This window comes from Cyphellophora europaea (genome assembly GCF_000365145.1).
Source record: "Cyphellophora europaea CBS 101466 unplaced genomic scaffold supercont1.2, whole genome shotgun sequence".
Taxonomy (NCBI): domain Eukaryota; kingdom Fungi; phylum Ascomycota; class Eurotiomycetes; order Chaetothyriales; family Cyphellophoraceae; genus Cyphellophora; species Cyphellophora europaea.
This window is the reverse complement of record NW_008481808.1, coordinates 2,675,915-2,687,067: the sequence shown is the minus strand read 5'-3', so window position 1 is coordinate 2,687,067 and position 11,153 is coordinate 2,675,915. Positions and strand designations below refer to the sequence as shown.

The 11,153-nt window shown below is 54.4% G+C and overlaps 4 protein-coding genes across 4 annotated transcripts; 2 read left to right on the top strand and 2 right to left on the bottom strand.

The window, feature by feature from the left end:
• Positions 1-269: 269 nt before the first annotated feature.
• HMPREF1541_02521 (phosphoribosylaminoimidazolesuccinocarboxamide synthase) lies at positions 270-1,237 on the top strand (the record flags this gene model as incomplete). The annotated part of the gene is made up of 2 exons (XM_008716876.1): positions 270-413; positions 464-1,237. 2 exons carry the CDS (start codon positions 270-272, stop codon positions 1,235-1,237), a joined length of 918 nt encoding a protein of 305 aa, XP_008715098.1.
• A 74-nt stretch (positions 1,238-1,311) lies between these two features.
• HMPREF1541_02520 (uncharacterized protein) lies at positions 1,312-2,286 on the bottom strand (the record flags this gene model as incomplete). Its single annotated transcript, XM_008716875.1, has 2 exons — positions 1,312-2,150; positions 2,202-2,286. The coding sequence occupies 2 exons, from the start codon at positions 2,284-2,286 to the stop codon at positions 1,312-1,314; spliced, it is 924 nt and encodes a 307-aa protein (XP_008715097.1).
• Positions 2,287-5,663: 3,377 nt separating this feature from the next.
• On the top strand, positions 5,664-7,091 carry HMPREF1541_02519 (uncharacterized protein; the record flags this gene model as incomplete). The annotated part of the gene is made up of 1 exon (XM_008716874.1): positions 5,664-7,091. The coding sequence occupies one exon, from the start codon at positions 5,664-5,666 to the stop codon at positions 7,089-7,091; it is 1,428 nt and encodes a 475-aa protein (XP_008715096.1).
• A 1,729-nt stretch (positions 7,092-8,820) lies between these two features.
• On the bottom strand, positions 8,821-9,660 carry HMPREF1541_02518 (ribulose-phosphate 3-epimerase; the record flags this gene model as incomplete). Its single annotated transcript, XM_008716873.1, has 2 exons — positions 8,821-9,096; positions 9,151-9,660. 2 exons carry the CDS (start codon positions 9,658-9,660, stop codon positions 8,821-8,823), a joined length of 786 nt encoding a protein of 261 aa, XP_008715095.1.
• Between the last annotated feature and the right edge of the window lie 1,493 nt (positions 9,661-11,153).

The following is an 11,153-nucleotide window of genomic DNA, read 5'->3' as shown; positions in this document are numbered from 1 at the left end:
CGGGCATCTTCTACTCGAGACATAGACTAGAATGATGAATATTGAGTACGGTGTTTTGCGGCAGGCGCGCAATATGCGGCATACAAGGCGCGCCAGCTTCACCGGAGCCAGGGGCTACGGCGAAGTGGGAAGGTCAAAGGCCTCAGATCAGTAGATCGGCTTGACCCGACCTCGCCGACACTGGGTCTGAAAATTTTGTGGAAACGTCGTGAGAGTATAAGAGAGCCGATAACACTATTGCGATCAGGTAAGAGCTCTGCAGCAACAGTATGGCGCAAGTGAAATTCGATCTGGGCCAGCACCTGCCCCTCATTGCCTCAGGCAAAGTACGAGAGTTGTACGAAGTTGATGCTAAAACGCTGCTCTTCGTCGCAACTGACAGAATCTCCGCCTACGATGTGATCATGAAGAATGTAAGTCTATGATGTGGCCAGCAAAGGGGCGAAGCCGCTCATATTCGCAGGGCGTCCCGCAGAAGGGAGCTGTTCTCACTCTGATCAGCAAGTTCTGGCTCAATTATCTCACATCACAAATTCCCGGCCTCAAGACTCATTTACTATCTGGATCAATACCCTCTAAGCTGCCTGCAGAGATCGCGAAGGAAATCGCTCCCCGATCCATGCTCGTCCGCAAACTGAAGGTCTTCCCTATTGAGGCTATCGTGCGAGGCTACATCACCGGCTCCGCATGGTCTTCTTACAAGAAGACGGGCGAAGTGAACGGCAAGAAGCTGCCTGAAGGCCTGCAAGAATCTCAGGAGTTTCCGGAGCCAATCTACACACCGAGCACAAAAGCAGAGCTTGGTCAGCATGACGAGAACATTTCAACCGAGGAAGCGGCCAAAGTTGTCGGCGAGAAGTATGCGAAGCGGATAGAGGAGTTGGCGCTGCAGATTTACAAGACTGCAAGGGATTACGCGAAGACAAAAGGCATCATTATCGCGGACACCAAGTTTGAATTCGGCTTAGATGAAGGAACGGATGAGGTTGTGCTTATCGATGAGGTACTGACGCCAGACAGCTCCAGATTCTGGCCAGCAAAATCTTACGAGCTTGGACGGGGTCAGGACAGTTTCGATAAACAATATCTGAGAGACTGGCTGACAAGAGAAGGCTTGAAGGGAAAGGAGGGCGTGGAAATGCCGGACAATATCGTGCAGTCGACATCGGAGAAATATCAGGAAGCTTTCCATATGCTCACAGGCGAGACACTGCAACAGGCGTTGGAGAAGGTGTAACAGCAGCTTCTTGCTTTACGACAAGAAGTCTGTCAAGGTCGTCATATCATACATATCAACTTCTTGCTGTGCAATCAGTCTTTAGTGGAAGATGGCTCCTTGCCCGACCTCGCAAATTGAGGCATAATATCTCGGAAGGATTTCTCTTCCTTCGGCAGAAGCCTTCGCTCCTCTGCTTTCTGTGCAAGTTTCTCCTCTGTAACCTCCGGCAGGCGTGCGCTGCCGGTGTCGCAGTCTTGCCATCCTGTTCTTCCGTCAACTTGCCCCCGCTCGTTCAAGTTCGTTGCCCAGATGCCCGCGATGCCGAGCTTGAAAGGCCCAGGGGTCCGATCTGTCAGGCCAATGCCTACAGTCTTGACTTTCTGTCGCAGCATCTCTGATTGCGGTTCTGTGACCAGACCATGATTTGTTCGGACGAACTCGTGCAGCTTCACGAGCACTGTCTCCCACCTTCCCGGGTCTGACGGACCTTCTGCGCCTGCATGGTGCTTGGTGTACAGCCGATGCTGGTGGATATCTGTGTCCACAATGGAGTCAGTCTGGATGTTGACGAAGTATTTCCGCCCGTCGCTTTTCACTCTTAGTGCGAGGTACATGTATGAGTCGACGTTCCAGAACAGTTCGCCGAAAAGAGTGTTTCCGAGATCTTGATTTCGCCATGCAGCGTACCCTGTTCGCAGAACATCCAGCCGGTTCTCGGGTAATTTTGTTGAAATGTTGCCCTGGAAGAGCATGTGTGCGGGCGTGTGTGGATTTGTTGAGACATTGGCGGGTACGTGCTGGACTTCCGCGGTGGAAATGCCGCCCACTTGCTTGTCAGTCATAGTCTTCATCCATGTCGACGTCTCGGGGTCGGCGAAATCGAGCATTGGGTACGGTTTGATGGGAAGAGTTAAGCCCTCCAGATTAATCGCTACGGCCAAGGTCAGTAACATCTCACCAGTTGGTCAATGCAAGAACATACCTACGCGAGCTTGCTGCGCAAAGCGTTCACTGGTTTTCTTCCAGAAGCCTGGCGCAGCATAGCGCCGCAACGTCGGCGCAAACATCGTGTGCTGCCTCCTGCTATCTTCGAGTCCTGTTGAGTCTGCTAGTAAACATGCCGTCGTGTTTGAACCTCGAAATGCCCCGCGAAGATGCGGCGAGACTGACGAGGATCCTGACGTGTAGGAAAGTGTCGAAGTCTCCACAAAAGTGCTGCGGAACGCCGCCCGTAGCTTCGATGCTAATGGAAGCTTATTTCGACCCTTGATTTCTTCTTGCCTCGTGCAGTGTCAACATCAATCCCTCCTGTAGTTTGTCGAAAGCCTTTGCCGTTGTGACGAAACCAATGTCCGTCTTGCCTGGGCGGGTGTACCTTGCTCGTAGGTCTCAGTTCCTTCGACGCCGCCCGCAGTATTCCTTTTGATCGACTGTCAATCGTTGGGAAACTCGAGAGTGTCGGTACCTCACTTACACAGTAGGCTATCAGACTGGGGTTCAGCATGGAAACTTGTTCAAGCCCCTGGAGGCTGCTAAGAACAGATGATGAGTTGAAGACTGTCCATGTAGGAGTACTCGTCGCGAGCTCGATATCACGGGTGTTGTGTACGCCCCTTGCCTCACAATGCTCCAGAAACATGCGCTCACTGCTCCGTGTGGTCTGTGTTGCTTGCGTGATGTGATTATACCGGCACCAGCAGCAGTTCTACCGAGACGCCGCACACGAAGAGAAGCTGCTCCGCACGTACGATATTGGAACGCGATCTTGCTGCCCTGCTAACTGTTCTTTGCTTGCAGATCCTTCGGCCGAATCCGTTTGCACTTGCTTTCAGGCCTCTCAATGGAGCCGGAGTCTTCGAGGTCCGTTTATACGCGAGGGTGACACCGGCAATGGGTCAGACAGGTCTGTTGGCGTGCAAGTGGAAGTGGGTATCGCTCGATGTCCCTGTCCTTTCGCAGCTCCCCGGTGGATTGTTGGAATGGTCTGCTCTGTCAAGTGTTCGTTTGTTATGTTCCTCTCCCAGTTTATTGCTATGCTCTGTACCATGGCCCTCCCCCTGTTCAGCTGCAGTCACGTGAGCCGTTGCTAGGCTGGCACCTCCTCTGCCCTGTGACGCATCCTCAGCCTGCGGCGTTTGTATGGTTCCAGAAAGCGTTTAGCGGCTCAAAGGCTGCAGCCTGCGCACCAAAACATTTTTGCGGCGGCTGCCAGATCTTGACAAACTTCCTACCCTTGTATCTCCACAGCACAACGTGCGCAACAGCACCACTTCAATAAAACGAAGGTATGGAACACCTTCCTAGCCTCTCCAAGAGGCAGACATCCAACAGAAGCAGCTGACAGCTTCACAGATACCTCCCTCTCCTTGAAAAGGCCAAAAAAAGGCTACAAAGACCAAGACAATTCTGTATGGAAGCCAGTATTGCCCCCTGACAGCAGCTGACCGTATGCGAGCAGAAGAAAGTCCCAGATATGGGCACACTTCTCCTCGTCGCCGCTTTGCGGCCTCCAAAGCTTGAGAACCTCGAAGGAAATGTCAAATTCCGGCGACTCAGTCAGCCAGTACAGTTCGAACCCCTCTACCCTTGCACTCCGGTAGGGGGTGTCGGACATACTGGCTGCTTGCGTTGCTGGTATTCGGCATTTTCCTCGAGGTTTTCAAAATCCCTCTATCTCCTGTGGTTGCCGCCCGGCAACTAGAGGCCCCAGAGGCTCGTGTCCGCAGGGCACGGGTGGGTTCAACGGAGCCCCTGCTTCGGTGTATGGAGAGGGGCAAAGTCAACCCGGTAGTGTCCGTACAACGGTACTATCTTCTGGGGTCCTCTCCAGTTCAACGTCTGTATTGTTCCTCGGCCGTATGTGCCGGGGCCTGGGTGGGGTTGGTAAGTCTGACTTTTCTTTGAGCATGCACGATCTTCAACACAAGTTTTTCTCTTTTGAGGCTGGGATCTCTCGCCTGTGCTTGCGAGAAGAGATGCTATTCATCTGAACCTGCTCCAATCCATGTGGTCGATTGTTTGATGTTGGCTCTGAGCATGACACCTCCCCAGTTGGCTGAACCAGGTGAAAGTCAGCCATGATGGTTTGTTCAGTCAATGGTTGGTAAGAGTTCACCGTGGCATCAAAGAGCCGTGGTGACGTTTTGGGGTGATTTTTCTCCTGCGTGAATGGAGACGTGAGTCTTCATTATGAGCTCACTTCATGTCTGGCTCAACTTGTGATGACACTGCCTTCGATTGACCCTGAGTTGCCTCGGCCGATGGCTTTCTTGTGGTCCTCATGTGGGCTGACAGCCGGGCTGAAGCTATGGACAGGAGGCCTCTTTGATGCATGACCGATGGCCTGGATGGGCTCATCAGGGTTGAACAACATTGATGGGAGGGCTCCTCGTACTCACAACAAAAACTTTCGGCTTCGATCTTTTGTGAGTACAATGAGCACTCCTGTCAATATTGTTCAACCCTAGTGCTCTCGGTCAGGCTTTTGGTCTTGTCCCAGGGCCCGACAATATTGAGGGGTCGAAATCTCGGTATAGACTTACGGCTGTGATCTGTTGTGAGTCCGAGGAGGCTTCCCGTCGATATTGTCGGCCCGTGGTGAAGGGTGGCCCTGAGCTTTTGCTGATGTTCGATTGAAGTGACGACGAGACGATTCCCAGTCACCCGCAGAACTGTGGGCTTCTGTCGCCATGGTCACTTGCTGGAAGTGGGGTTTCATTGTCATCGTCGTCGCCGCAGTCACTCGTTCGATGCGGGGTATCGTCGTCGTTGCGGTGACCTCAAACCTTTAAATAACCCCCTGATTTTGCGCGCACTCATTTCTTCCTCCTTCCTACCACCACCCTCGACTTCTCGTTTTCTTCTCACGCCCTCTGCCAACACCACTACGCATCCTTTGCAAGACCAATTCGGTAACTAATCGTTGCTCAAGACACTCTGTCACCTCATTCGGGCCCCGGCTTGATCATTTCAAGTAAGTCTCATCCTGGCGCAGTTTGTTTGTCAACCTGCGCCACCCTCTGCCCCGTCAAATGAATCGCCACACCGCCTACGATGATTTTCTGGCCTGCGTAGCCATCTCACCGTTCTTCCTACCACCTTGCAGCCACCTCAGCCTTTTAGAACCTTTGCTAACCCGCATAAACAGATGTCGTCCCCTCAAGCCATCGATGATGGTATCGTGGCTCGTGCGCGAGCTGGCCAAGGTAAGAATTGTCCCTCTACTCGCATCAAAACCCTGGTCGTCGGTCATGATCATGGGGTGCTCTCCCATCCATGACCGCGGCTCAGCCTTGGCATGAGCACTGTCTTCAGCCTTGCCCCCTTTCCATCAGCCTTAGTCATTTACTAACACATTTTCTCAGATACCAGCGACGATGCTAGGAGCACCAAATCTTCGGACTCGGTCGAGACCGTCCGGGCTCCGCACAGAACCCAGTCAGCAATGGGGCTGCGCGCGTCGCCTAGCGACGATGTCTTCAGAACTCCTCGTCGGGTCGATACGCCGATCCCTGGCGAGGTTGCGATCCGTTACTCGTCCCCTCCAAGATTCATGATCTCCGCCACCAGCGAAGTCGAGCACCAGCCACGCTTAGACCGTGGTACAGAGATCGACCCCTCCAATGCGCAAGGAAAACTGCCTCCGGATGCGGCTATCTTCGCTGCCAACCTTATCGACGAGATGGCCGACGACCAGCTACAGCACGCCCTCCACCAGGCTTTCGACATCTTCGGCAAATGTTACATCCAGGTAAAGCGAGATCGTTCCGGCCACCCATTCGCTATCATCCAGTACGAGACTGTTGCTTCTGCCAGCCAAGCTCTCCGAGATGGTTGCAAGACCATTATCAATGGCCGCGAAGTTCGTCTTGAGAAAGCTCGTGTTGACCGAGCTGTCATTATCACGCATCTCTCAAGAGGCAGTCCAGTTCTTGAGCCCGAGGCTAGAAACCTTCTCAGTCAATTTGGCGAGATCGAGCTGATTGTCTCTACTGATCTCATTCGTGGCCGCCCAAACAGCCTCCTCAAAGGTCAGTACGTCCGCTTCGTCTACTGGCTTGATTGTCGTGATGCTCTACGAGGTTTCCATCACATCACGGATCAGTACCGTCTCCAACTGGCCACCGGCGTCGAGCCTCGCTCCCGCATCACCTCTGAGAACGGAACCACCATTGTCACCGGCCTTGGCCGTGCTAGAACCAACATCGACGCTAAGTCTATCTTCGTGGGTGCACTGCCAGAGGATGTCTCAAAGACTGAAGTCTTCGATACCTTCTCCCAGTTCGGTGAGATCTTCGAGTTAAACATCGTCCGAAAGCGCTACGAGGGCAGCATGAACTGCTTCAGTTTCATCGAGTTCAACACTCCGTTCGAAGCCGACAACGCAATCACGTCCGACGTCTGGATTCGAGGCCAGAAGCTTCGCATTGAACCCAAGGAGTACTCGACTCGCCGCGGCCACCGCAACCCTCAAGGCTACCCTCCCTACCAATCCCGTAACTACCAGCCTCGTCCCCGTCAACCCGACCCCTCCTATGCGCAGAGCCCAGCTCGCATCTCGCCAGCCGCAAACGCGGCCCTTCAAGAGCGTCTCGCCCAGAACAACCTGGCCAACAACACCATCGTCGGCAGCTACGGCAACCGTGCTCCGAACATCTACACTCCTCCTCACCTGCGGGGAAATGGCCCCAACCCCTACTCTCCCGGCGACCGCTTCACCCCCCAATCGTATCGCACCGGCAGTATTTCCTACCCAACCTCTCCCACTCCTCGCTCTGGCCCTGCCTACGAAGCAAGCGGTCAGATGGGCGAGTTCTCCTACGGCCACGGCCGTAACCCCTACGGCACTCCCGACAAGAGCGGTGGCGCTTGATACTGTGGCGGCGTCTGGCGCGAAATAAAGGCGCACAACTTTGGTGATGAACGGAACGGATTGGAACGGTCTTGATGGTTTTTTGATAGCAGCTCACAGGTTTGCAAAGCGGCCAGGCAATAGAAAGGGCCTTGTACATAGCACGCCAGCACATAGAGCATAACGAGGCGAGCTAGGTAGAAAATTGAGACGAGAAGACCGGCCTCCCATATTTGCGGGCACCCTCCCTGAGATCATGAAATAGGTGTTGCTACCGCCCCCAGTAAATGTGGGAGCCCTCCCCGACTAACCAAAATAACCTTGCCGTTAATCTGTGATAATTGCTGGTGCCTTCCTGGACTTTATGAAGATTGCCTCGCCGCCGTTGCGAATAATTGCGGGAGCCCTCCCCGACGATCCAAAATAACCTCGCTGTCGGTCACTGATATTTGCTGGTGCGCTCCTGGAGTGTATGAAAATGGTCTCGCTGCCGCCGCCGATAATAGTGGGAGGCCTCCACGAGTGCCCAAGAAGGCCTCGCCGTCGATCTGTGATAATTGCTGGTGCCCTGCAGGATCGCACGAAGGCGTCTTACTTCCCTACGCTGACCATTGTAGAAGCCCTCCAGCAATAATCAAAGCGACCTCGATGTCGGCCGCTCTCATATTGATCGGCCTTCTCCCTTCTCCCTTTCTCCGTGAGTCGCTGCTGTTACAACAGACCTTGAAAGAATGATATGTCTGTGTCCTGCTATGGCGGACTGGCTCGTCCAGCATTCAAGATTCGAGGAGACCTCCAACAAAGAGGCCTTACCCCACCCGTCGATGATAACTACAGGTGGGCCCTCCCGCATGATTCCTACGAAGAGCCGACCTTTGCTGTCCCTCTGCTCACATTTGCGAAAGCCCCTTGATGAATGATGAGAGCGGACTGGGAACTTTGCTCCAGAAAGCGAATTTCCGGCGCGCACGACAGTCTCCTGTGGACTGGCCACTGGTTGGACATGATGAACTCTCGAGGATGCGCAGCACAGTTCCAGTACCTAGTCTTGACCTGTACACAATACGAGTATGGTCAGATACAGGCATCTAATCCAGGGTGGCTTCCTTTTGAGAAGCGACAGGATAACAACTTCTGCAGCGACCCGTTAGTATCTGGTTGCGAAAATGACTCGTCCCTCCTGTAGCGTCGCACAGCTTGCACAGCCCGATTGCAGTCCATTTGTACCAGGCGCTCGCGAACGTCCGATGGAAGGCTTCGCCATCCTGACTCATGTAAGGCCCGCGGGTTCCTTTCGATGATCCATGAGATCACTCGATGAGGAGACTGGCGGGAGATCGTAGATGTAGCGGATTGGTTGCCTGCTAAAAAGGTGGGAAAGCGCTGAGAAGAGGTGCATAGATTGGTGAAGAGCCTATCTGCGGCGGACGGACAGAAGCAGGGGCATGGTCATGAGAATCGGCGAGCTGGTCAACGGGAGATGAGAAGAGCCGAGGGTTGAACGTGCGCTGGTTTCTGTGGCCTTTCGTTTTGAAGCTCAAGGGCTTCAGAACAAGCAAAGCCGCAGTTGGGGAGCCGGTACGGATACGGTGTAGCTGAGTGTGCGATTCTCTGGTGCCACCAGTGGATGGCCTGGGCTAGTTGAAGGATGCTCTTTGCGGTGCTATAGATGTCGTAGTTGCAAGTTGGACCTCACAACCTGAATGTCCAACAACAAGGAACACTCGTAGACGTCGTCCAGATACGAGGCTCATAACCGACCTTGCACGAACCCGGCCTTCTCAACCGTCTCTCTCAGCACGCTCACCACCTCTTTGGGATCTTTCGCGCCAAACACAGCGCTGCCAGCGACTATGACATTCGCGCCGGCTTCCGCCGCAGTCCCGATTGTCCCGACTCCTAGACCGCCATCAACCTCGATATTCAGGTCGGGATACCGTTTCCGAATCTCCTGCACCTTCGGCATCATGTCAGCCATGAACTTCTGGCCGCCGAACCCTGGTTCCACCGTCATGACCAACACCATCTGCGACTTCATTAGCGGGGATGTCTTGGGAGTGAAGGACAATCACAAACTCACATCTGGCCTATCCCTCTCATCCTCCGCGTCCAACAAGTCCCACAGTACCGCCGCCTCCGTCTTCGGCTTGATCGCCACACCGCACTGCATCCCCAGCTCATGTACATACCTGACCAACTCCCTCGGACTCGTCTTCTTCCTGCCGTCCACGCCGGGCTCCTCCGCCGTGCTCCCCTGCGCCGCCTCCCAGTGAAAGCAGTATAGATCACACCCAGCGTCTCTGAACGTCTTGGCCCATCGGTGTGGCTCGCTGATCATCATGTGGCAGTCAAATGCGCCGCGCTTCAAGGACTGGCCTTTCGACGACGGTTGGGAGGGACGGTCGACGTGCTTGCGGATGGAGGAGACGACGGGGGCGCCGAAGGTGATGTTGGGCACGAAGTGGCCGTCCATGATGTCCACGTGTAGCCAATCGGCATTGTATTCTGTGATGGTGCGCGCGCAGTCGGGGCCTAGGGCGGCGAAGTCGGCAGAGAGGATGGAGGGGGCAATTATGGTGGGAGGTGCCATTGTATGCGTGTGATGGGGGGAGAGTTCGGTCTGGAAGAGGCGCGAGAACGTGTGGTGCTTTGCCTGGTCACTTTCCGTTGTTGAACAGTACGGAGAGTGGGAGACCGAAGGCGGAAGGCGGAAGCGTAGTCTCGTAGTAGCAGCAAGTCGGGTGGTGCTGGACCAGGAGAGCTAAGGCTGGAGATGCTGAACCTGTAGAGTTGAGACCGCAGGGTTTTGATCTCGGTCTATCGAGGATATGGGAAGACTATCAAGTGCAAAAGGGTGAAGCTGAGCTGCAGCTCAAGATGTTGATGTTGAATGCCGGCGACACCGGCTGCAAGAAATGTTTCATGCAGTCGCGGATCTGCCCCTCACTGGCGTCGTGCGGCGGCATGTGTGGGGCATGCTGCCTCTGAATAGTGGGGGTTTACTCACATCAGGCAGTGAAATTCCTAGAACATACGGTGGATGAAAAAGATGGCAATTGAAGGAAATAGTATAACGTCGCACTTGCGTGCATTGATGTGACTATGAGATCTGCCCCAATCTGTTCGCCAAACTCCCGTCGTTGAGAATAGTAGTACAGTCAAAACACGCTGAATATAAGCGCTCACAAAACCCTCCCAGAATACAAGCTGTCGAGTAACCAAGCCGGCAGCCATCCTTGCTGTCAGGCACTTCTAGCGAATGGTCTTAGCCGCATAATACACGGTCTGTATGGCAAATGACCCAAGGAGACGGTGTTCCAGCAGAAACCTCCCCGCCTGTTCGATCGAGCATAGCAGGGAAAGTTCCCTTTTCCGACATGACATGATACCCGCAGCTGACGCACGGTGGGTACACTAGCCATGGTAGCAGCCGCACAGATGAGCTTGTACTTGTGCATGAGAGCATTCTGGAACAAGTCTCAATGGTGTGCTGATGTAACTATGCCTCATCTCAGCGATGATCACGCTGGCATTTGGGCTCGAGCGCGTGAGAGGCTGGCTCCACTTGCTGAGCATGCTCATGGTCGCCGACTTGCTCGTCAACTCGTGGCCGACTTCCATCGACCCATCGAGAGACATCTCGTCGAGGTCTCCGGTGGGCAAAAAGTCCTCCATGCCTTGGTCGCGGGAGAGGACGTGAGGCTGCTCGTTGCTTTCCGCTTCCGGCCAATGGGCCAGGTAGCTCGGGCGCTCGTATTCGAGCGAGTGAGCTGTATGCTTGAGGAGGTTTGAATGGGTCAGGGGGTGCGAGGCATCCACGCTATTATTGTCGAGGCCAATATGACCTTGATACGACTCGCCGAAACCATGGAATTCCGAGCTCTCGGGTATATTCACTGGTTGGGAGGGAAGGATCTCAGCGTTGCCGCCCTGTCCTGGGTAATGGACCCGGCTGCCCTCCATGCGAAGGTGAACAGTCTGGGCTGTGCGAGTCGAGCACGTGCATCTGCCACTGCAGTCGCCACCGCAGCCACAGGTACAGACCTCAGCCTCAGGCTGAAGAGACTCTAAGTCAATGCTTGA